At 32.9% G+C, this 27,522-nt stretch overlaps 1 protein-coding gene across 3 annotated transcripts; it reads left to right on the forward strand.

Annotated features, from left to right (window-relative positions):
- The first annotated feature begins 272 nt into the window (after nt 1–272).
- Nucleotides 273–27,192, forward strand: LOC132712829 (histidine--tRNA ligase-like). Of its 3 annotated transcripts, XM_060695265.1 has the most exons (15): nt 342–482; nt 3,041–3,195; nt 5,314–5,400; nt 6,615–6,734; nt 8,279–8,374; nt 9,571–9,696; nt 10,473–10,580; nt 11,114–11,212; nt 11,848–11,941; nt 12,753–12,880; nt 13,878–13,950; nt 21,533–21,720; nt 22,481–22,597; nt 23,705–23,851; nt 25,981–27,192. In XM_060695265.1, exons 2-15 carry the CDS (start codon nt 3,103–3,105, stop codon nt 26,041–26,043), a joined length of 1,539 nt encoding a protein of 512 aa, XP_060551248.1. In that variant the 5' UTR covers nt 342–482; nt 3,041–3,102; the 3' UTR covers nt 26,044–27,192. The 3 variants fall into 3 exon arrangements, with proteins under 3 accessions (XP_060551249.1, XP_060551248.1, XP_060551247.1); XM_060695266.1 differs by lacking the exon at nt 3,041–3,195 and having other exon boundaries at nt 273–482; XM_060695264.1 differs by lacking the exons at nt 342–482; nt 3,041–3,195 and adding an exon at nt 4,415–4,662.
- Nucleotides 27,193–27,522: the final 330 nt, after the last annotated feature.

Raw genomic sequence — 27,522 nt, forward strand, 5'->3', positions numbered from 1 at the left:
AGTCAAAAACAGTACATATCTCTTCAAGTATTGGGAAATTAAGAATTAAGCCCATTTACTACAGATTATGTTTTAATGTTGTACGTTCCGGATACAGAACGTACTGAACGGATTTTACTCACTGTACTAGGGGAAATCACTCTTACAACCTAGTGAAATGTGATGAAACTGTGAATATTTAAGAAAATATTAACAGTATTAATGTGAATTTGTGTAAACTTTGACACCTTGTTTGATTTCAGTACGCAATTAAGTGTTTTGACCACATCTATTCTAAAATTTACTTTAACAGTTGGTTTATTTTTTACCAGTGTTTACCGGCGACTTCGCTAGAACTCGGCACTGAGTGACTGACATCTTTTTTGTTTACAAAGTTGAAACATATATAAATAATGGCAGATCGTGCTGCAATTCAAGAAGAAATAAAGAAACAAGGTGAAGTTGTGAGAAAACTAAAAGCAGAAAAGGCTGCACAAGAAAAGGTAGATTATTATGCAAACCTGACAAAATCTCATTCACCAGAGGCTGAGACATCTTGCATATGTCAAGTTTTAATAATTATATTTAAGCTTAATTATGATGACAGTTTTAGATTTATACAAAAACATTTTTTCTGGCACTTTGTGAAAAAAGTACAATTTTGAATTGTGAAGGGGCCTTATGTCAGCCCCCGTTATAGAAGGGAAAAAAGCCTGTGTGAGTCGCTGTTTTTGAGTGACATACATATAACCTTTACGCACTGTTGAGGCTAGTTATTCAGAATTTTTTCAATAAAAAAGTTAAATGCAATGATGCAGTCAGTAACTTGCGGTCTATTTACATTTTCACAAAGAATGAATATATGTTGTTTTTTCTAAATGATTTGACTTATGATCTCCTGCCATTTATAATAATAATGACAGGATATATCAGAACTTTCAGATTTATCTATTACTTTAGAGATAAATTCACCTTCAATTAAAAAGTTTTGTGAGGTGTTAAATTACAAGTTATACTTATGAAAAATACTTAGTCACAATCTAACTACCGCTGGAAATGACCCATGGACTTTAATGTCAATTTATTATTAAAGACTGTGATTGATGCAATAGCATTCTTGTGCATTCGTTAAAAACTGGTGAGCTGCATCTTTTAACAACCAGCTTGAAATTCTCAATGCCAGCTAAAAAATTAAATATTTATTACAAATTTATGTAATACATTTATATTGTCCATAAAATTATTTTAATAATGTTTCAGTTTAATTCTATTGGTATTTTTACATGGACCTTTATAATTAATCAACAAACGCTAAAAAAATATTGTAATTAATAAAGATTTCATGATTTTCAATAAAATATTTTTTGAGAAACACACGTTTGCATATTCATTATTGTTTAAGGTTATTATTTTAAAATGCCTCAACAGTGCCTATAGGCTAGTCATATGACTCAGTCACATATGGCTAAAACTTTTGGCTAGCAATACGGACCTGCATAGTTTAACAAAGTTTTACTACACACTTCTGCACATTAACTTCCACCCTCATGTTGCCTTTTGTGTACAAAACATTCTTATTCAAAAGTCATCCAGGGCTCTCGATTGACACGGGGATCCGGGTTTTGACTCGTGAAAATTGGGAAATGTACAAATTTGACACGTGATAAAATCTGCTCAAGAGTCAATTTGCCACATGGGATTTTCAGCTATGCAATAATAATTACCTTAAATCCACCCCTAATTACCTATCAAATCCTACATATGTTCAAATCACACTCATTAAAAATGTCAACAGGCAGTATAAGCTGTGTATAAAATGCTTTACACACGGCAATTGTTTATAGCCTGTGCACTGAAGCGCGACAATTCAGTGGCTGCAATTTGACAGCGCTAAAAATAGCTCTACACAACTGATAAGAATTACATACTTGAGGTGTCAATTATTGATTGCTTTTAAAGGTTTATAATACGTCTTTGATTTACTTGGAGTACCTGTGCATTTGTTATTTCTTTTTCCATTAAATATTCCTGGTACATTTTGGTATTTAAAATTAATATGATATAGCATACCAGTAAAGATAAAAATTTTTTATATTTTATACATTTATTTTAATCAGAAAAGCTGCTGCTTATTTTATTCTTTCACAGCAATTCATTTTTTTTGTTTTATTTGTTTTGTTTTTTTTAAGGGGGGTGGGAGGGGGGTATAGACATTTATAATTAGGCATTTTTTTCTGTCAATTTAGACCTTGGAATCATCAAAAATGACCTCCAATACAGTCATTTTTGTAACATAAAAATGATTAATGTAGTCAAATGACACTAGAAAAACATAATGTGACTCGTGAAAATTTTGGCCACAGAGTCTTTGACTCGTGAAATTCTGACCCTACTGAGAGCCCTGGTCATCCATTAAGTTTTAGTACAAAGTTAAGAGGAATATTCATAAATGTGTTACACTGAAAATGTAAGCACATTTCAGTTACCCAGAATTCATATTACATACTGACTGACATTTAATGATATATTATATATTATATTAAAGCCAGTTATTGACAGATACAAAATATATGTTTCATAGATCACACACAATAGATAAGGAAGTGATGATGTTATACCTACAAATACTTAAATAGTCACATGTTCCTGATCTACTCTCACTAGCAATGCATTTTCTGTCGTACCACCAGCTGTCGTCATGTTCTAGAGAAACTGCACACTTCCATTTTTTTCCCATCAATTTCTTCGATTCATTTACCTTTCAACTAATATTTCAATTTTGGGAAGACTCCAAAATCCATTGTTGCTTAGTCTGGAATATGATGTTAAAAGAGTTTTATATATCAGTTGATTGCTACTGCCACTGAAATATCAATGATATCAGGCCTCGATGAATTCACACGTCTTGAACTTGTAGTCAAACATTATAATTTTGCTAACAATGTTTTTCAAATCTTTATTGTTACTATTTAAAGCATTTTCTAAGCTGTATCTATAAAGACAGCCAGAAAGAATAGCTGTCTATGTTAGACAGCTGTATCGTTTTTGTTATTTTCACCAGATTTGCTGATTGGATTTATTCTTCATTTGCATATCTACCCTGTACCTTCAACTGTCTATATTATGATGTTGCCTTTGTGTCGTTTTCATCAACGTTTCCTACACATTCAATGGCTTGTTACACATACCTGGACTCGTGCATTCTGTGACTCACAGGTATGTGAAATTTTTATATTTTTTTGTCTTTTAAAAGATATATTTGAAAATCTGAGTTAAAATTTAAAATGGTCAATAAGGAATGCAGAATGATAAAAATTTTGATGTACATTGTATGGCAAGTGCTTGTAAGATTTAAATGTTTTTAGTCTTGTTAGCATGTTATTTTTCTGTAGAATGATATTTTCCTAAAATATTGCTTTTATATTTTTGTTAATTTTAAAAAAATGTGTTAAAAGTGCTGTGATTAGTCCCTGCCAATAAGATTAACATGTATTTATTATTAGCTATTAATTTATAATTGTACTTCATTGTATTAATTAATTTTAAATAAACATACAATATTATGTACAGTGTTTCTTCAAAATTTACACACTGAAACATGCATATTGTTAAAAGTTTAAAGAGAATTCACCCTGGTGGGAGTCTAGCTTAACATAAGTGGGTGTTCTTGACCAATACTGAATACAAGTTAACACCATTCTTCTTTTTTGTATATTACAACATCTTATTTACATTAACATCAGTTGATTGTTTATAATAACAATAAGTTGCTTACAAGTTTGATACAGTTAAAAAATGTAGTCTTAATAATAGCATATAATTTCTTAACCCTTAGTCCCTTACCCTGCTAGGACCATTATAGTGATAATCCTTTGCCTCCAGTAAGGAGCTAGGCCAGCCAGACATCCAAGCTGTCTGACCAGACCCTGTACTACTGGCTGACATTTTACCCTGATATTTCCACACTTTATAATAGATCATTCCAAAAATAGAAACTGGATAAGTCCATTTAAGAAATTCAGATAGTTCAGGGTTAAACTTAAACACTTGCAGATAGGTTATAAAAAGATTAAATTAACTTTTACTATTTACCTTTAACTGGTTGGTCAAATACTTCCATATACAGTCTGTAACATTGTTATTTTATAATGAAATGGAGTCTAAATTTTCTGCTCTTTGAAAGTGCCAGCATTCATTGTCAAAGATTACTCTGTGGAAATTTAGCGTGTCTTGATTTTTGAATATGTCGTAGTTTAAACACTGTTTGTGTATAAGATTCTGATGTAATACTGATAATGATGTAATAGTGTGAAATATGCTGATAATCTAGTATAAAGACATGGATGTCTTGACCTAGTTTGACACTGTGAATGGTATCACTTTCTTATTTAGAGCATATGTTCCTTTCCCAGACGTTAAGAGTCATTATTTTGTCATAAGTGGACAATTAGTGGCAAATTTCATCATGTTATGTTCAAATGTGTACCGGAGTTGAAGTGATACACTTAACAATCATTAAACATACACTTTTTGTACTTTTTACTGATTGGGTAATTTGTTGGGATCAAGATGGAAGGGTCAAATATCGTGGTAGATATAGCTGCCATTTCTAAAATGGAGGGCAGTGGTGATATTCATCACACAATATGTATTGATAATGACAAATCTGCTGTCAGGAAAAAGGTTGGTTTTCTTCTTGATCGAAAATCGCTTAATAGTGTGAATTTACTTTGGATTAAGTTCTTTATAAAACTGGAATGATTTTTCACACTAAAAGAGTGTTTTATCGTAAGATGATGAAACAGTTGTATACATATTCAGATATTGTGGATATTGGTTAAAGTTCATTTTGTGTGACAAATGTGTTTGATGTATTGACATATGGGTATGTTTGTGTGACATACTGGACTAATTTTATGACATATTTGTATGTCTGTATGACATATCTGTATGTCTATGTGATTTTTTACAATTTTAAAAACAACCTGTGGCTTAAATATAGGGGAAAATATAGCGTGATAAATCAGAAAATGTAGAAAACCTAAAATCAAAGTCCAAAAACTGAGAATGAAATTTACCCACATGTTTTATGGAAAAAATAAAATTTCAATTCAATTTAACATGCATGGTACATAGCATTAGCAGAGGCTGTCTATACAGTGTCTATACTAGGATTTGAAAAACAGGGAGGATTTTTATCGAAAATTATGAGAATTTATTACATTTGTTGATTTCAGACAATATACAAATGTACTTAAATTTATCTCTATCTATATTGTTGCTTTATAGATAGTTATTGTATATTTATGTTTATCTAAATGTATTTGTTTTCAGATATCGGAGGAAGTTGCCAAATTACTGGAGTTGAAAGCTCAGTTAGGAGATGAAGCACCCAAGAAATTTGTCCTCAAATGCCCAAAGGTAATTCACATTTATATGAGCCGCATCATGACAAAACCAACATAATGAGTTTGCGACCAGCATGGATCCAGACCAGCCTGCGCATCCGCGCAGTCTGGTCAGGATCCATGCTGTTCGCTTACAAACCCTATAATAAGTAGAGAAACTGATAGCGAACAGCATGGATCCTGATCAGACTGAGCGGATGCTCAGGCTGGTCTGGATCCATGCTGGTCGCAAACCCATTATGTTGGTTTTGTCATGACGCGGCTCATATCTCTTTGCAGATATCAAGTTTCTTTTACCATTACTTAAAATATTCAACAAATTAATTTGATCGAGCTCTGAATTCGGAGCAAAAAATTATGGAGGGTGAAATTTTCAATACATCCTGAGTCTTGAAACATTTAATATGCTGAAAAAATGAGAATATTTGACCAGAAGGAGCATTTCATACATGTGAACTCCCCCACTTAAAGCCGGAGACTCCCACTTTCTGCAGCCGTATTTTCACAAATTAAAGAAATCTTCCTCTTTTTGATGTCAGGACTTTCTTCTTTGTTTATTGTAAACTCTAAAATCTCCCTCTTTTTGCAGAAAAATCTCCTACTTCATCATTGATAAAAGTTCACATGTATGGCAATTAAAAACAAAATAGCAAAATTGAAATTGTTTTTGTTAGAGGTTGATTTTGTAAAATTATATTTCCACAAGACCATAGGGAAATTGTGAATACAACAAATCTGGAAATGAAGGATGAGGACAATTCCCTACACTGAATACAACTTTATGCAAGCTGTAGAAATGAAAAAAATCCTCAAAAATAGCACACTGGTGTAATTTTTCTTTTAGTAAAAAACATGCATGTTCGTAAAATGCTTTAAAAAAACAATGATTATCTGAACAAAACATTTCCCTAGTAGTAAAATACAGATCATATTTGTGTCTGAAAACTTATGCAGGTTTGTTTTTAAAATGAGCCGCGTCACGACATAACCAACATAATGGGTTTGCTACCAACATGGATCAAGACCAGCCTGCACATCCGCGCAGTCTGATCAGGATCCATGCTGTTCGCTATCAGTTTCTCTACTTGTTATAAGGTTTGTAAGCGAACAGCATGGATCCTGATCAGGCTGCGCGGAGGCGCAGGCTGGTCTGGATCCATGCTGGTCGCAAACGCATTATGTTGGTTTTGTCATGACACGGCTCATATCATATTCCTTGTATAATAGGGTACTAGAGACTACAACCCTGTACAGATGTCTATACGAGAGGGGGTATTTAAAACCATCATTAGCTGTTTTAAACGCCACGGAGCTGAAACCATTGACACTCCTGTGTTTGAATTAAAGGTAATCTATTCTTAAAAATAACAACTGAAAACATTGTTTAATTTGAGCCGCATCACGACAAAACCAACATAATGGGTTTGCGACCAGCATGGATCCAGACCAGCCTGCGTATCCGCACAGTCTGATCAGGATTACTACATCAGCTGGTCTGGATTCATGCTGGTCGCAAACCCATTATGTTGGTTTTGTTCTGACGGGGCTCATTTGATGTCATACCAACTCTGTAAAGGTTATAATGTGACTTTCAAGCTTTATTAGTGGAGGGAAACCTCAGGTACCCCTTGGCACATTATTTCAGGCATGATTGACAACCTGAGTAAAACTACCTACTGTCCGTAAGTTACTTGGATAGCTTCCTCATGCAAAAGAATCTGTAGTCCCTGATGGGATTTGAATCCACAGTGGTTAGGGGCAAGTGATTTGAAGTAGGCAACCCTAACTGCTGGGCCACAGAGTCCCCATAATACAAGTAACAGTAAAAAGTTGAAGAAAATGAATTGATTTGCAAGCAGCCTTTGAGAATAGTATTCGTACATGTTTTTCAAACTTTATAAAAATGTTTGAAGTTTTCAGAGATATAGAATTGTTAAACTATGCCACATTTCAAAGAAGTGAAAATTATATACATGTTTCAATATTTTACATCTTTTAATAACAGGAACTTTACTAAGGTGATACATACATGTATCAAAAATATAAGAGTACATGTATTGTGTAGTTGTAGGAAAATTTCTGTGTATCTAAGATTTTTTTTTCTAAGGTTTCTTTCTCTAAAGATATGTTAATACTACTACATGTAAATGTTTGTAACTTACTTTGACTTTCAATAATTGGACAACTAGCATTGTGACATTCATAGCTTTAAGCTTGACTATTTGAAGTAATCACCCCTCCGTCTGTGTCAATGTCTGTTTAAGTTTTTTGGTGCAGTTTGGTATCTCCAAAACTACCTAAGAGAATGAGCTAAAGCTAATTGTTAATCACCCACTTGTTTTCTTTGATCATCTAACATGATGGACACAGGTCCCATAACTCCGAGATGCCAATTTTACAAAGTTTATAATGTTCATTCTATTATTATCAAGCATTGAGATAAGCATGGCTGCTGCAAATTTATAAATCAATTTTTACTTAAACAATATTAAACAATGGTGCAGTATACTGCAATTGTGCTGTAAAGCTTTTGAAAGGTTGCTGGCAGGGTAAAGAATGTTGTTTGCTGTATGTATTAGTTTAAAACTGCTTTTACTCAACAAATGCTGTATCAAAAATCTTTATATAACTAATATCATTGTAAAGATGACCACAGATGTCTGAATGTTACATTTCTTTTTCATATAACATTCAATGTTTTCATTATAAACAGATTAGCAATCCATATCATTGGTTAAAATCTGTTCTAGTTTTGGTCTGTAGATAAAAGTATCCCCCTTGAACTCATCAAATTGGTTGTTTAACTTAGCACATATGTTGTCATAGATGATAGCCCTGAATAACCATAGTAATATACATTTATTACAACATTTAAATTTTGTTTTTTATAGGAAACATTAACAGGAAAGTACGGAGAAGATTCCAAACTAATCTATGATCTAAAGGACCAAGGGGGAGAACTATTGTCACTACGTTATGATTTAACTGTATCCTTTATGTCTGTATATTTATTGTAACAGATAAAGTTATAATATTTTAAGGATCTTACACCAACTGCCAATACAGACTGAAATATCTAGTTTGAGGGTAACTGTTAACGGGGGTAACAAGGTTCTGCTGAGTTTTTGCTAAACAGGTACCCCAGAGCTAGATATTCCTGCCTATTACCACAGCTGGTGTTTGACTCTTTTTCTTGCATATAATAAATTAATATTATAATATTTCAAAAAGAAATTATGAAAACATATATTTTCATTTAGCACGTTTTCCTTACAGTGGTGTATGAATTTACAACTTCATTCATAACGGCACAATGACCTCATTTTAAGAACACAATTCATTCATAAAAGCATGTCAGAATGATGTCATTTAAAATACACAACTTGTCTTACATGGGGGGTGTAAGACAGGTTTTTCTAGCACCAGTGTAAACAGTAGATAATCCCATCTGATATGCAAGAAATATTTATTATGAATGATTTGTATATACTTATTTAAGAGTTGATTGAATCTGATTGAAAGGGCATAAAGCTTTATCTAATGAATTATGTTTATGAAATATATAAACAGTAAAATGATGTTGTTTCCATATTCTAAAGCTCAAAACGGTAGATTCATGGAAGATTTATAACATAAAATGTTACTGTTATTTTCATATGCATGACAGATTTACATATTATTAAATAGATTAAAATTAATGTTCTGGTAAAAAAATAGGATGCTGCTACACAAGTATGATTCAACTGTTTGGCAATGATGCTGTGCATGCGCCTTCTGTTCTTAAAGTAAAAATACAAACATATTGCCTTCATACAGGTATTTTGCAAGTATAGTATTATTTTTCAAAAACTGCAGTCAGCATAGCTATATATGTAGGTTTATACAGTTAAAAAGCCTTATTGCTGACACTAAAGTTTGCTAATCAGAATGTTGCTAAAATTGCTGATGAATTGTTTGTCAATCCTAGCTTGGAAATTATTGAATGTGGGCGGAAAAATCACAGCAACAGGCAGAGTGTTAAATTATAGATTTGTAATACGGTTATACTTCTCTTTTATCAGTTACAAAGTAAAAGTTATTATTTAGAAGAAAAGGAATAAGATGATAAAACTTATTTGAACATTTTTCATACTGCTTTATTACTTTGCCGCTCTTGTGTTTTTTGCCTTGACCTTAAATTCAGGTACCCTTTGCTAGATATCTAGCCATGAACAAAATTAATGCTATTAAAAGATATCACATAGCGAAAGTATATAGACGAGATAACCCAGCCATGACCAGAGGAAGATTCCGAGAATTTTACCAATGTGTATGTATTCTGCTTTAGAAATGTTTTAAACTGATGACATAAATGCCAAACTCAATATTCAGAAAGTGTTTGAACATGTTCTTCTTTTGCTTAATAGAGTTTCGATACATATTTAAATTATTTAATTGATTTAAAAATGACAGAGAATGTTTCTCAACGTTCATGTTTAAATGGCTAAAATTATCATTTATATTATATCGGAAGATGACTTTTGTGCTGTTACTATTATTTTTGTTAAATACTTGTATAAATTTTCCTACTTTTGAGTCACACATGAATGATAGTTCATATTCATCTTTCATAGATTTTTGTAAGTACATTGTAGCTTAAATGTTTAATACTTATAATTTCATAGATAAAATAACATGTTTATGAAAATTATGGGCGGGGGGGGGGGCAATTTAAGAAGCTATAACAATGTTATAATGAATATAATTGACTTTATAAATAAAAATTTACATTAATATTTGAAAATATTAATGAAATTTGTGAAATGAGTTTTTATCACATTCTTATAAAAATGATGAATGTAAATTTAGTGTCTCAGACAGGAGAGTTAATTGATTTTTAGGATAGAAGAATTTATTGGTGGATAGTGGAGTAAAAAAAATGATTTCTAGGTTTGAAGAGTGAATGAATTTCTAGGATTAATGAGTTAATTGATGTTTAGGATTGAATACTTAATTGATTTCTTTAAGAATTCAGAACAAAGTCATTTCTAGCAATGAATAGTTGATTCAGTATAGATGGTAATTGACAGAGTCTATTTGTTTCAGGATTTTGATATAGCAGGGCAATATGACGTAATGTTACCAGATGCCGAGTGTGTAAAGATTGTAGCAGAAATTCTTACACAACTTGATATAGGGGACTTCAAAATTAGGGTATAGTTTAGATATTTCAGTAAAATATGTATAATTGCAGAGTTGTCTTCATCATTGAATCCCTTATACCTAGGTTGCATGTTTTTATTAATGTTATGAGTCAGATTTAAAACATTCATGAAATGATTTGCTTTCAGTTATACCATCCAGTCTCATGTCAAATTAATGTTTATTTTTAGTTATATTATCATAAGAAATTGTTAAATATTTAATGTATAAGAAAATCATGACTACATTATCAGGGATACCTACTAAAATAAAATTTTGCCCATTAATGCTGTAAGGTTTATTTTAAAAATTGTTTTCATATGATGAACAAAACTTTTAACTCTGCAAACTTGATTAGATCTATAGTTCATTAGTTGTAGCAAATATTTTAAAAATCGCCTTGGGTCCTCTATAAGCTGAAAGTCTTTATATGATCTGTACATAATGTTAATAGTTGTCTTAACTATGACCAAAAATTGATTGAAAATAAGATAATATAATAAGAATTATTATGTTTTAATATTGCATTGTGTAAATATTTACAGATCAATCACCGCAAGTTGTTGGACGGAATGTTTGCAGCATGTGGGGTACCTGATGATAAATTCAGAACTATATGTTCAGCTGTTGATAAACTTGATAAAGTGGGTATACTATTTTACCATAAAAATTTTGTTCACGTTTAAATCTGTCACCGACATATTTTAATGTAGTATAACTCGTAGTCAGTTTGTGTCCAGGCCATTTGATATTAAATTTTGTGCCTTTATGAAATTTAGAATGTGTTGTTTATTTTTTATGTGCTCTTAAATTGAAATTTTTAGATGAATAAGTACTAATACAGTAAGATGAATAAGTACTAATAGAGTCAGATGAATAAGTACTAATACTAAAAATTAGAAATTAGAATTAGATTCATATTCTAGAACATGTGTAAGTGGCATTTTTGCCAGCATTGCAGTTTGTGCTGCAAATTCCATCATGTGACCATGGCAGGGAAAGGGTTTAATAACTTTAGTACTGGCAAAAATGAATATATTTCAGGCTCTTGAAGAGAGAAAAAAATGCTAGGATGTTATTTAGGATAAAACAATTTATTTCTTTATTGCTTCATTGTAACACTTTTAAGTGAATCAATATTAATATTTCAAACCAATGTTGAAATGATTGTTGACAATCAACAGGGCATCTATATAGCAATTTCCAATGATGGCCCTTCTTAAAGTGAACATTTTAATTGATTTGAATATACGTTGTTTTATTTCCACGTAAATTTCAGACATTTTGGGATGATGTAAGAGCAGAGATGGTCGATGAGAAAGGCTTGAGTCCTGAAGCGGCTGATAAAATAGGGCACTTTGTTAAATTCAGTGGTATGATTTTTAAACTATTTTTAGCTTGTCTGCTTCGAAAAAATAGTAACTGGTCAGGCAAAAACTGTAATGTAGGCCAGTATTCAAAGGTGTCAAAATTAAACTTGGAATACTTGCTTATCATGGCAAGAGAAAGTTAGAAGACAAGGGGCATAATTGTGAAAGCTGTATTTTTCGTCAAAAGTGGTTATCTTAACAGCTCAGCATTGACACCACTTGCGATGTTCTTGTTGTAAGCATAACCCTTTGTCAAACTTAAGAAAAGTTATACAAAGGTTCATAATAATCTACAGGGGAAGTGAATTCTGGCCAAAAACTCTTGCAGACATTTTCAAAATATAAATGTTTGAAAAGAACAAAATGCTTAAAGTGTATGAATGCAAAGAATAACTATCAGCATTTCTTCATATTAAAGTAATAAAGCCATGACTGTGGTTTTATCAAAGCAGCTTTGGGATCGACATTTGGTGTTATAATATTATGTGTTACTTATAATGTTATATGCTTCAATTGTTTTAAAGACAATGTTATATGCTTCAATTGTTTAAAGATTAAACTTAGTTTTATTGTTCAAAGCAATTTCTATAAACATAAATGCAATTCTATAGACACATTAAAATACTATGAGGAAAAATGTGAAGAGATGCTTCCCTTACATAGCTCTGGTAACATAATATAAGAGAGTTGCCTCTCTTATATTAATCATGTAACATACATAGTAGATGATGTTTATAGGAGAGTTGCATCCTTTATATTAATCAGGTTACATAGATAATGTTTATGGAAAAGTTGCCTCCTTTTTATTAATCAGGTGGTATAGATACTATAGAACAGCTGATGAAAGATGAGAGTCTGGCTAAACAAAAAGATGCTGTGGAGGGCTTGGAAGAGTTAAAAGTTCTCCTTACCTACTGTGATCTATACAAAGTGACAGACAAGGTAATATTGCAGAGATATAGTCCAAATATCTGTTCAATTAATAAGTAGTGTTTACCTATACATGTATTTTAATTGTTCAACATATTCATATATTCATGTCTGAATTTGAAAACAAGTTAATTATATACATGCTAATTTTTCTGTGATAATATGAGTTTTGATAAATGAATTATCAGATAATCAATTAGAATTAGTTTGTTTCAAAATTTATGTTTTTAACCTTTTACTGCAGAATTTCTGAAATAGACTTGACCAGTTTCCATATTTTAAACTGTCTGTTATCAATTTTTTGGATATCAAGATAGGTTATAAAAGTTCATTACTATACTGGGAGTTAGTGTCTGTTTTAATACCTGTTATTACCTAATGCATTCTATGAATACTAATTCCTTATTTACAACTGTTTAATTGAACTACTTAAATTCTGTGCATGTGCAGTTATGCAATGAACTGTTGACTGTTGAAAATTTTCAACTGTTTCACCCCTGTCATCGGGTATTTACGTAAACACTGTCTGCTTAAATGTCGCTCAGCTCTGTACGGTAGTAGTTTTAAGAAAATCAGACCTCTGCAGGATTAAGTAGTGAACATTTTACATTTAAAACAGTTGTAAAAATGTTATTACTTATTATGCAATATACATTATAGTTTGATTGCAAAGCATTAGGTAATAAAACAGTTATTTCATGGGTATTTGTGGAACAGTCAAAACTGTTGTCACTCGGTATCAGAGATGACATTTGAAACTGTTGACCTTGGCCTTCAGCTTCTGGCAAATGCCATCCCTGATACCTCTGGCAACAGTTTTGACGTTCCACAAATACCCATGAAATAACAAAAATATTTTTCTGGACTAGGTTACAAATTGGCATGTGACCCTATATCCATGTGACTTTAAAACAAAGCCCAGAAAAATAAAAGTACTGTAGTAATCTTGCCTTTAGGACTGTTGTGCATGTTATTTTAAAGGTTGATAAATCGGTGACTATTTTTGTAGGTGGTGTTTGATTTGAGTTTGGCAAGAGGACTGGATTATTATACAGGTGTCATCTATGAGGCCTGTCTACAAGGTAGTTTTTATCACTTTCTTCATTTATTTTTTAATATTAATGACTAGCTCTTCATTGAATTAAGAAAATGTTCATCTTCAGGTTTAAGTATATTAATAATATATACTGAGCAATTGAGAATAAAAGGATTTGCAACCTAATTCTTATGTTTAATGGGTTGAATGAAATAGTGTGACTTGAATTTGAACTGAATTTTGTTAATATGGGGTATTTGAATATGAAATAGCTACATTTAGGCAACTAAAGTATAGAGTGAAGATATGCAGGCTAACCTTGCTATATACTGTAATGTTTTAAGGCACACAAACCCTGTTGGTGAAAAGCTAGCTCACCACCAAGAGTGGTTTGTGTCAGATATTGGAAACATTTCCTTATGTTAATTCACCAATTTTTTCATTATCAGTATTATGACATTCTACTTTCGTTGTTACATTACTTTCCCCTTCAAGAAGTCTTGTCCAAAGACTTGGCCTGGGAAATCATTGGGTAGGGCAACTATAGTCCACCAGTTGACTAAATCCCCCATACCTGCCACCAAAGGCACACAAACCCTGTGGGTGAAAAGCAAGCTCACCGCCAGGAGTTGTTTGTGTCCTTATATATGGGAAACATTCCCATGTGTTAATTCACTAAGTTAAGTTGTTGCATATCATACTGTTCTCCTTTAAGTAAGCGGTTCTTAATGCTTTGAAATAATAAGGAAAACAAACAATCAACTTACCATATATATAATTGTTATCAGCGGTAACTGTTATCTATTTTCTGCTACATTGCACAAAGAAACAACAAAACATTCATGTGATAACACATTTAATACAACAGAAAATAACCATGTGTCAGCAATGTTTGTATACTGACGTCATCAGTTAAATCGCAGTAGACTGGTTTACAGGTTGAATATTAATAATTTATTATAGGTCAAAGAGTACTAAATTATAAAAACTATGCCCTTGAGATTATTTCTAAAAATTAATTCACAAACACCAATTTACACAACATCAATAACACATTTCTGATGTTTCACAGTCAATGGTCAGTTAAAAAGTTACTCTTCAGGACAGTGAACACAATAGAATGTACTAGCCCTTCTTAACCCTTTGACATCAGTACAGTGGGTTAAATGGACCCAATGCCCACATTGATCACATTGACCCAAATTTAAATTTAATGAGACCTGGAAAGTCTCTAAGCTGTGGGGGAAGTTTAGAACTACATACACAACAAACGTCATCATTGTCATCTGACTCATCATTTGAGGATGCATTATTTGGTTTAATTGATCGGCCTGACTTTGTAATGCCAGATGTGGATGGTTTTGGTGAGTTACCATGACAAGATTTTCCTTTCACATATGAAGATGTTTTTCAGTTTGTCATTTTTCTTGGTGTAGAGGTCTTGCAAAGTTTCCATATCTTTGCCTGATAGCAAATTACCCTGGACTTTTACGGGTGGTTTGAATTTCTTTTTTGGTCTTTGTTTAATAACACAAGTGATCTTTTTATTCATTAAAAATTGGTCACCTTTTTCAACTTCATCACCACAGTTACAGATTCATTATTTTGAGTGTCAATGTTCTCTATCTCCTGCGGGTAAATGGTGGCTGGGGCAGTTTCAGACTGGATAATATCAGCACAGAATGGAAAAATGCCAGCTTTTTCAAAAGCACTAAAGATGTTTTCTGGTGAAAATGCCTTTGCATAGGGTTTTGCTGTTAACTTTGCCACTTCATAACGAGTGACGTAAACACAAGGATTAAAATGCATGTATGATTTACATTATTTATAGTAGTAAGTTTTCATAGGGCCGAAAATTCCTACAACTAAAGGTTGAGTAATATGCAAAGTTTGTGGTGGGAGGACAAAGAGTATCACATTGTGTTCTGTAGCCCAATTAACAGGAGTGAGGAACATTTGAGATTTGTGTCCATCATAGAGTACTAGAGTTTTAGGGTTGTCTGGTCCTTTAGATAGTCCAGTACGCTTGGCAAAATGACCTGACATGTAATCCTCAAACAAATACCTATTAATAAAACCACTCTCAGCCATAGCCCCATCTGAACCTGGAGCAGCACCATTTAACAGACTTTCACACCAATGTTCACCTGGGAAAATGTAAAAGGGTGGTAGGTGATTTCCTATTGCATTTGCTGAACCTATGACTGTTACTGTCTTTGACCTCTCAGATACAACAGATTGAGGTTTGATATTTGAACCACATACAATCTTTGGTGGTTTATGTTCCGTTGAGAATCCAGATTCATCAATATTATATATTCTTTGTGGAGAATTCATAAAATCATTCTCAATCAAAACACTCTTAAGCTCACTGAAATATGTATGTAAAGTTTCTTCAGATGCAAACTTTGCTCTTTTCAAAGACAGTTTTTGTGGTTTAACAACCTTTAGATCATCCCATCTTTCAATTAATGAGTAAACTAATCCCTGACTCTATCCTGCTTTTGACCCGAAGTTCTTCCCTAATGACATGGCATAACCTGCAGCAATAACCTGTAGGTCAGTTATACAGTACCCATAACTTATTGTTGACATGTAAACAACATGGTCAACAAACTTTTCCTCCTCTTCCTCAGTGAAAAGACGCTGGCTCCAGTCAAACAATCCACAGAAACATTTTGCCTTGTTCTATCTCTATGGGTAGAATCTGGCACTTGAAATACCCTTCAGGCTCTATATACGGACATGAAAGAGAGTGTAGCCTCATATGCTCTTTTCAAATTTTCTCTATGGTAGGTTCAAAACCAAAATTAAAAAAATCTTTACGCCGCCTCTAGTTCCGATATATTTCCTTACTGGTGACAGATTTTTACAAATTCACCACACACGTATAAGAAATAAGTGTAGCAATTTAAATGCTGATTTGCACTACAATCACTTACGTGACAATTCAAATTGTGAATGCGGTTTTTATTCTGAAGACGCAGACCATTACTTTTTCAAATGTCCATTGTATAAAAACCAAAGGCTAACATTATTTACCAATACTCGTGATTATCACCCTCTTAGTGCCCATAAATTGCTTTTTGGTATCACTCATCTTAGCGATGAAGACAATATTATGTTATTCCTTCACGTTCAAAATTTCATCAAGTATTCAAGGAGATTTGAAAATGACTAATTTTCCAACTACGCTTGTAAATTGTTGTCCATAACTTATATATAAATGCTGAGGACAGGAACTGGGCAGCAATCTCCTACATGGTGCTTATTCTTTCATTTATTCAATCAATAAATCTTTCTTTCTTTCTTTCTTCCTTTCTCTTTTCCTTTTCTTTATTACTTTTTAATTCAAGTTTTGTTAGTCTTTGATCAATTTTTATAATCAAATTCTATTTTCTCAAATAATATCATATTGATTGCTGATATATACATTTATGGAATTCCAATTACAATTGAATTTATGCACATCTTTTTACTACAAGTTAGACGTTGTGGGAAGGGCCAATTCTCTAATGTTGTCAAAACTTGTGGCCCGACCCTTTTGCTTTTTAGCTCACCTGTCACAAAGTGACAGGGTGAGCTTTTGTGATCGCTTTTCGTCCGGCGTCCGTCCGTCGTCCGTCCGTCGTCCGTCCGTCGTCCGTCCGTAAACTTTTGCTTTAAATGACATCTCCTCATTAACCACTGAGCCAATTTCATCCAAACTTCACAGGAATGTTCCTTTGGTGGTCACGTTTAAAAATTGTTCAAAGAATTTAATTCCATGCAGAACTCTGGTTGCCATGGCAACCGAAAGAAAAATCTTTAAATATCTTCTTTTAAACAAACCAAAGAGCTAGAGCTTAGATATTTGGCATGAAACATCTTCTAGTGGGTGTCTACCAAGTTTGTTCAAATAAAAGCCCTGGGGTCAAAATTGGCCCCGCCCCAGGGGGTCATTGATTTTCCCTATATGCATATAGTAAAAACTTAAAAAATCTTCTTTTAAAGAACCCAAAGAGCTAGAGCTAAGATATTTGGCATGAAACATCTTCTAGTGAGTGTCTACCAAGTTTGTTCAAATAAAAGCCCTGGGGTCAAAATTGGCCCCGCCCCGGGGGGTCATTGATTTTCCCTATATGCATATAGTAAAAACTTAAAAAATCTTCTTTTAAAGAACCCTAAGAGCTAGAGCTTAGATATTTGTCATGAAACATCTTCTAGTGAATGTCTACCAAGTTTGTTCAAATAAAAGCCCTGGGGTCAAAATTGGCCCCGCCCCGGGGGGTCATTGATTTTCCCTATATGCATATAGTAAAACCTTAAAAAATCTTCTTTTAAAGAACCTTAAGAGCTAGAACTTAGATATTTGGCATGAAACATCTTCTAGTGAATATCTACAAAGTTTGTTCAAATAAAAGCCCTTGGGTCAAAATTGGCCCCGCCCCAGGGGGTCATTGATTTTCCCTATATGCATATAGTAAAAGATTAAAAAATCTTATTTTAAAGAACCCAAAGAGCTAGAGCTAAGATATTAAGCATGAAACATCTTCTAGTGAGTGTCTACCACGTTTGTTCAAATTAAAGCCCTCGGGTCAAAATTGGCCCCGCCCCGGAGGGTCATTGATTTTCCCTATATGCATATAGTAAAAACTTAAAAAATCTTCTTTTAAAGAACCATAAGAGCTAGAGCTTAGATATTTGGCATGAAACATCTTCTAGTGAATGTCTACCAAGTTTGTTCAAATAAAAGCCCTGGGGTCAAAATTGACCCGCCCCAGGGGGTCATAGATTTTCCCTATATGCATATAGTAAAAACTTGAAAATTTTCTTTTAAAGAACCCAAAGAGCTAAGGCTAAGATATTTAGCATGAAACATCTTCTAATGGGTGTCTACCAAGTTTGTTCAAATAAAAGCCCTGGGGTCAAAATTGGCCCCGCCCCAGGGGGTCATTGATTTTCCCTATATGTATATAGTAAAAACTTAAAAAATCTTCTTTTAAAGAACTCAAAGAGCTAGAGCTAAGATATTTAGCATGAAACATGTTCTAATGGGTGTCTACCAAGTATGTTCAAATAACAGCCCTGGGGTCAAAACTGGCCCCGCCCGGGGGGTCATTGATTTTCCTTATATGTGTATAGCAAAAACTTAAAAATCTTCTTTGAAAAAACCCAAATAGCTAGAGTTTAGATATTAAGCATGAAACATCTTTAAGTAAATATCTACAAAGTTTGTTCAAATAAAAGCCTGGGGATCAAAACTAGCCCTGCCCCAGGGGTGTCATTGTTTTTAACTATATGTGTATAGTAAAAACTTTAAAAATCTTCTTTTAAAAAACCCAATGAGCTAGAACTTAGATGTTTAGCATGAAACATCTTCTTATGGGTGTCTACCAAGTCTGTTCAAATAAACAAATAAAAGCCCTTGGGTAAAAATTGGCCCGGGGGTGGGGGGGGGCCTATATACAGGTGAGCGACCTCAGGGCCATCATGGCCCTCTTGTTTATAATATCTATAACATCCATGTATTAACTGTAAATGTCTTGTTACTGTTTTGTAGTATGTTTACATGTGACAATGTATCTGTTTTTGTATAAAATGTAAAAGCAATAAAATATGATTAAACTAAATCTATCGTAGGTCTTCCGTCTACCAGTTTTGAGTTTCTGAATAAAGAATATGAAAGTGTGAAAAATAGTTATTGCAGGAGCATTAACTTTATGATGTAAAAGGATGGGAAAAATTTAGTTGATGTATTCCTATAAAATATTTCAAATTTTAAAGATGGAATAATATTAGATGTTGCATACCTGGAAACGCTGTCTGTATATAATATTTAGTGGCATACAGCCCTTAAATGTGACAGACGATGTTTATAAAACTGTATTTTCAGACAAAAAAGGACATATTTTTGTGATCTTTGATATTTATTAGATATTATTAAGTTAATTATTGGGTTACTTACCAAGATTCCACTCATGACAGCTGCTAATATCTTTTTTTTAATGCAAAAACAGGAAAAAGGTCAACTTTGACAGATGTAAATACTGGCTAGGTGGCGCTATGTAAATATCGCGAGATTAATGATGCCGTGATATTGATGACATTGAGTCTATTATGCTCATTATCAGTATAATGACATTCTACCAATGTCATAACATTAGTGGCATTTGCAAGTCATTGTCTCTGATATTTTCTCTCTTTCCTATGTTGTGGTATGATGAAGATATGCTATCAGTGATTTTCCTACTTATATAACAGACTCCGAGAAAAGGCCTCTTTAATTTTCTTTAAAATAATGAAGTTTTCCCAAAAATCTGAACTTAAACTAGCCTTTTTACTTCCCAAATCAGCAATTTTAGCGATAATTCCCAAAATCAAGAGGCTAAGGCCTCTTCCAATAAACACAGATACTTGGGGTTTGGAGCTCAAAACGCCTTTAAAATCCAAATAAAATGCATATTTGTCAATCCCAGCACATGTACTGATCATATATATCAAAAAAACTTAATATAAGCCGTTTTGAAAAAAAATCATATTTCAACATCTATAATAATACACAAGATAAAAATGTTCGCCGGAAAAAATCCGCACCCCTACCGTCATAATCACCATGTATTTTATTCCATTTCCAATATTTTCACATAATCCTTTGGTCCATCGACACAGAAGATATAATTCTTCACGATGATGGTCAATTTTAAACTTCAACGGTAATATAAACAACGCAACAGCCGAAATAAACATCAATATTATCGCCTTTTTTTTTCAACGACAAAATCTTTCGATAAATTCAATGGACCAGACGGCTATGAACGAAGCTATCCGATTATGTGGCCCCAGCTTTGCCGTGTGCAAAATGCGCAGCGCTTTTAAGTTTGGGAACCACATAATCGGATAGCTTCGTTCATAGCCGTCTGGTCCATTGAATTTATCGAAAGATTTTGTCGTTGAAAAAAAAAGGCGATAATATTGATGTTTATTTCGGCTGTTGCGTTGTTTATATTACCGTTGAAGTTTAAAATTGACCATCATCGTGAAGAATTATATCTTCTGTGTCGATGGACCAAAGGATTATGTGAAAATATTGGAAATGGAATAAAATACATGGTGATTATGACGGTAGGGGTGCGGATTTTTTCCGGCGAACATTTTTATCTTGTGTATTATTATAGATGTTGAAATATGATTTTTTTTCAAAACGGCTTATATTAAGTTTTTTTGATATATATGATCAGTACATGTGCTGGGATTGACAAATATGCATTTTATTTGGATTTTAAAGGCGTTTTGAGCTCCAAACCCCAAGTATCTGTGCCAATAAAGTAAGAAAAATCACTGGCTATGTGCTAAGCAAGTCATAAGATATTCAATTTGTTAAATACCAGAATTCTAAAAAAAACCTTAGCTTGCACAAATGATATTACGGTACCTTTTATAAAGATAATACTTAAGATTCACACTTATACGGCCCCTTAGTACAATAACTGATTAACTGCTATTAAATTTAGAAAAAAATATTATATTATTGCACTAAGGTGACAATATGCATTTTTTATGTAAATTTCAGTGTAATTGTTTCAGGTTTTCATCATGTGGTCTCTTTATTCTTATTATCAAATACAGGGTTTTTATATATTTCCTAGGTTATGCTCACAAACCGGAAGCATCAAAAGGTAAGGAAGAAGAGTGTGTCAGTGTAGGCAGTGTGGCTGGAGGAGGGAGATACGATGGTCTGGTAGGCATGTTTGATGCCAGAGGGAAGAAAGTACCATGTGTTGGTGTTAGTATAGGAATTGAAAGGATATTTGCCATCATGGAACAAAGAGCTTTGGTATGATTTTATCATTTAATTGAAAAATTGTCAACTTTATAAGAATTTATGAACCAAGTGAAATTTCAAATAATCTTGTTCTTTCATTACTTTAGAGGGAATACCCTTTTCCAGATTCTGAACACTGTGTTAAAGTTAATAGATAAGATTGTGAAATTTGGTAGTTACAAAATATAAATCCCCTTGTGGTTGAGGTGTCATCTTTATAGGTTGAGGCATCAGAATTACAGTCAATATTTATCCCTGCGTCATTTTAAGAATTGATTTAATGGGCTTGAATTACTGGAGTCTATGCATCTTTTAGGCCCAGAAGGTGAGGTGGTTTTGACCCCAGGTGCTTAAGTTTTAACATCCAAAGTTAGCCAAAATCATCTTTCCTGTTTCGGCACCATATGATCTAAATTGTGATGGTGCTCCTTAAATCCAAACAAAATATAAAGCATATGGTTAGTTTAAAAGGTAATTTTGAACTACATGTATTTATCTGTCATGGAGATTGTTAATATTTTAAACATTCTTGTTCATCACAGAAAGTTGTTTTTAGGTGACCTTCGAATAAAATGAATTGTCTACTATTTTCCCTGCTTGTTTAAAAGAAGTCTTACAATTATATAAGATATGAGTTGGAGACAATTTTTATTTATTCACAGAGTAACAAACATTAAATGCTTAATAATTGAACTGGTCTTTGTGGCAAACTAGGAACAATGATTGTGTATGATAGAATATGTATAGTGTAATATTGTCTTGTATATTACAGGCAAATAATACAAAGGTCCGTACAACAGAAACAGAGGTCTATGTTGTCTCTGCTCAGAAACACCTTGTTGAACACAGACTGAAACTCTGCCAGGAACTCTGGGATGCTGATATCAAGGTAAGGAAGTGGGAAAGATGATATCAAGGTTAGGGAGTGGGGAAGATGAAATCAAGGTTAGGGAGTCGGGAAGATGATATCAAGGTAAAGAAATGGGGTATAATGATAGCTAGGTGAGCATGGATACTGATATCAATATTAGTGGGGTGTCTGATATCAAGATAACTGATAAAGAAGTGGGGAAGATCATATCATGGTAAAGCAATGGGGTGTATGATATCAAGGTAAGGAAGTGGGGAAGATGATATCATGGTAAGGGAGTGGGGTGTATGATAACAAGGTAAGGAAGTGGGAAAGATGTCTAGGTGAGCGTTGATATTAATATTAATATTAGTCTGATATCAAGGTAAGAAAGTAGGGAAGACGATATTAAGTAAAGGAGTGGGGTGTCTGATATCAAGGTAAGGGAGTGGGGTATATTTCATACCTTAATGATTGGGGATAACTGAAGTCTTTGTTAAAGAGCACAGATGTTGATATACAGGTAAAATATCATGGTTAATTTTTTTGTCAGAAGAAGTTATGGCTATCTGAAATGAACTTTTTTTAAGAGAACATGGATTTCAATATCAAGGTAAAGCCTAAAATGTGTTGATATAAAAGAATTGTGTAGAATTTGTAAGAAATAACACAAGATTATGTTGCTTGTGTGTTCAAACTCAAAAATTATAAGTGAATATTAAACTTTTGTTTGCGTTGTTATTGCTTAATTTGTATTGTGTTGTATGTTTGTATTATAGACCTTGAATTTAAAGCTGATGTGAAAGAGTTTTTATCATCAAAGTACTAAAACTGAGTATCCTACTCTATAGTAAACAGTCTCACTGTATTGAAGTGCAGACTAACCTGACTCTATATTGTCAAGTATGAAGGCAAGCACTTTATTGTAGCTACAGTTGAATTCACACAAAACAGTTACACATAGTGCACTTGGTGTGCAGTTCAATGAGCACCTCAAGTGCTCTTTGAAGTTCACATCTAGTGCACTAGACAATTTATGTACTTGACAGTGTTTCAGTTTGTACAGCAGTTACCCCCCTTTAACTTAAGTTTGACATTTGGAATTTGTAGCACTGTTAACTGTTTGGCAATATTGATATTTTACAGACAGAGCAGTCTTACAAGAAGAATCCTAAAGCACTGGACCAGTTTCAGTACTGTGAAACTAATGGAATACCAATAGCCATCATATTAGGTCAGTCAGAGATAGAAAGTAATTGTGTTACCATGAAAAATACAGTAACAAGAGCAGAGGTAAATATAATCAGTTACCATAGTAATGTACTAAAAATTAAGTTGCCAAATTGTTAAGATATATTTTCTTTCATGCAAACTACAGATGTAAGATATATTTTTATGCCTCCCTTGGAAGAAAAGGGGGTATGTTGTTTTGCTAATGTCGGTCTGTCTGTCGGTCTATCTGTAGGTAGACCACATGGTTTCCCCTGATTATCTTGAACACTATTTATCACAGTGTCTTCATATTTCACTAAGTGATTGATCATAACTAGAAGATGACCCCTATTAATTTTAGGGTCACTTAGTCAAAGTTCAAGGTCACAAGGGCCTTAAATGTCAAAATGGTTTCTGCTGATTATCTTGAAAAGTATTCATCACATAGTCTTAATATTTCACATTTTGATTGGTCGTAACTAGTAGATGCTTGCTATTGATTTTGGGGTTACTAGGTCAAAGGTCAAGGTTACAGGGGCCTTAAATGTCAGAATGGTTTTTGCTCTTATTATCTTGAAATCTATTTATCACAAAATCTTAATATTTCACATACTGATTGGTCATATCTAGTAAGTTTGTTTGTTTGTTTGTTTCATTTTACGCCTTTGCCCAACAGTATTTCAGTCATATAGTGACCACTATTGATTTTTGAGTCACTAGGTCAAAGGTCAAGGTCACAGGGTTTTTGAATAGTATGGTTTCTGCTCATTATCTTCAAAGGTATTTAAAACAAAGTTCTCATATTTCTTATATTGATTGATCATAACAATTAGGTGACCCCTAATGGATTTGGGTCACTAGTTCAAAGGTCAAGGTCACAGGGACCTAAAATGTCTCATTATCTTGGTTACTATATATTACAAAGTTTTCATTAATTTTCTTTTTTCCAAAATTGAACACTTCCATGTACCCATTTATGGCAAGTTTTTATAACAATATTACCAATTTTGTGAGTCAACGGCTGGAAAGAGGGGCATATGTGTTGTTCGATATTTCTTGTCTTTCATGCTTATAACTGATGTGTATTTCAGAATAAATTAATTGACAATTATTATTAGATATGTATGTATTATTCTGTATAGGAAAAATATTTGTTTATTTGGTTTTACGGCACACCAACACAGTATAGATTTCAAATAGCACCAAAACCGGAAAAATTATTTTGGCTAACCTTGCCTGCTGGAGCTAAGAGATTATTCGAACCCACTTAGGGGCCTTTTATGATCATGAAGGAATAAACGATGGCTGCAATTCTTATGCTTCAACCACTAAAGACAACCCCTCAGTCACAAGAGGCATAAAAAATATACAGTAATATATTATTAGCTTGCAAAAAATGAATTCTTAATCTTTTGTATAATAGACCTTGAATTTGGAGCTACATGTAATTTGAAATGGCTTAAAGTAAAGATATATTAAAGGGAATTTTAAGAATTTGCAATCAACTATCTTTTTTCACAATTTAAACTTTTGTACAGAATTTTGTACTTTAATGTCTTTGTGATGTCTTAAGCCATCATTAGACATGACAGCCACATGTCCTAGGGATAGAGCATCATGCAATGTATGTGGATTTCTATGTGATTAAGATATTTGTTAGCTCACAGCTTTGCTGGTTATTCTACCAGGGTCATCGCTTTGTGAAATAATTTTAAGGGGGCACCATAGTACCTGCCTCAATCTGTGCAGCTGAAAAGCAGCTATATGATTCTAAATGAGTGTCTTTGGTACTGCAAAATTATTGTTATTCATGGGGAACTAATTTTCTCGGTTAACGTGGATAGGCAAATCTACCAATTTAAGATCCAAAGAATTTCATTTCATCTGCTGTAAGATTGTTTTGTATCACATTATTTACATTTTATCTTTAAAAAAATAAACAATTCACAAATTTAAGAACCTGTAAAAATGTTCTTTGTGATAAAACCACAAAAATTCATTCCCACTAAATTAAGTGAGTTCACAGTATTATAGAAGTCAACAAAAATATGATACATATATCTCTGGACAAAACTTAAAAGTCCCAGCAGCATATGATAAGAACATTGGTTATATCTTGAAGCAAATCTAGCAAAAACGATAACATGTCACATTTATCCATTAGTCATTAATTTTGAAACTGAATATTATATATTTTTTGTTTTTTTCAGAGGAAAGTATCAAGAGATGACTTAGTGGAAGAAATAAGAAAAGAATTGTCTTCACTAAGTTAATATAACAGCCTGCTAATAAACACTGTAAATGTGCAATGGATATAATCAATCTTTGATTTAAAATGGCTGTTCATTCTCTATATGATTTTTTTTTTATCGAGTGACATTTTCAAACAAATACGAAAGATATGAATATAATTAGGATAAAATTAGCTGTGTTGAAATCTACTGAAATATCTTGTTTTTGAAATCTTATTATGTAAAAGGTTTGGAAAAGGAAGAATATTTTGTACTGAAAATACGATATTTTGTTGTCTTTGTATTCTTTTTTTTTACTGAATATCAAATTATACTGGCAACTTTCACCTCCTTTAGTCTTGTGTCTAACATTTATGCTTATTAGTGTGCAAACTTTTAAGAAATTTTATATAGTAAGGATCTGTTTGATCAAGAGTTGTTAACATTTCTGTTAAAATAGCTGTGGCTCTTTAACACTACTTTTTATTGGTAATTATTAAACATTATGTTTTATTACCTTCCATACTTCTGAAATAAATCAAGTTTGATATTACATGGTTTTGAACTGTGTTTATCTTAAAAAGTTTGATTATAATTTCATACAATTCAGAATAAACCTCTTGAAATGAAATGCTGTTCTTTTCAATCAGAACTCATAACTGTAAAAAATCTCTTTACTCTTTAACCAAGTGAGCAAAATTTGTTTATAACTTTGTCAATTCAATGAAAAGAGCGAGCTATTGTACTCAACCAGGGATCATCATCATCACACTTGGGTTGTATTTTTGTGTAAGCTCCAAAACTTCTGAGGCATGGGATGAAAACACACTTGTTCTCTGTGAGAATGTAATATGATGGGCAATGGCCCAATAACACCTGAGTTACCTTTATGACATTATGACATGAGTTATGCCATATTTTTTTACTGTTAAGCACTGAGAATAGTGAAGCGGGCTGTCTTACAGATAGCTATTGTTCTACATCAACAGCTTTCAACTATACTTTGGAATAGTTCTCCTCCAATAAGTTCGTTTCTTTGATTTGCCTTGTTTGGTTTAATGGCATATCAACACTGTAAAGGTCATACTGTGACTTCAAAGCGTTGATAATGTATTATTTGATTATGAGCTATGCTATGTTCCATGTCAGTGGTATCCTCAATATCATGTAACATTAAACTTGAAAAGCTGATTCTGTGTCGTTTTCTACCTTGTTATTATGAGCAGGGTCTTTCAAATTCTATTTGAAAGACCCTGGGCACAACCGTTTAGGTTAGATGTAAAAAAAAATCACATTTGCCGAGTTCGGATAACATGTATTATATTACCCACCTTATGCATTTTTTAGAAAATTTAACTTTCTTCTTACAAGACAATAATGACTACAAGTACTTCACAGTTTAAAAGGGAAACATTCCAATTTGTTACATGAGACCGGGGTAAAACGGTTATGAATATTATCCACAGTGTTGAGAATGATTGCTGGAGGCATCCATTTTTGCTATCAAATATGAAGCTAATG

Source organism: Ruditapes philippinarum, unplaced genomic scaffold (genome assembly GCF_026571515.1).
Source record: "Ruditapes philippinarum isolate M1 unplaced genomic scaffold, ASM2657151v2 ctg1839_1_1_1_1, whole genome shotgun sequence".
Taxonomy (NCBI): domain Eukaryota; kingdom Metazoa; phylum Mollusca; class Bivalvia; order Venerida; family Veneridae; genus Ruditapes; species Ruditapes philippinarum.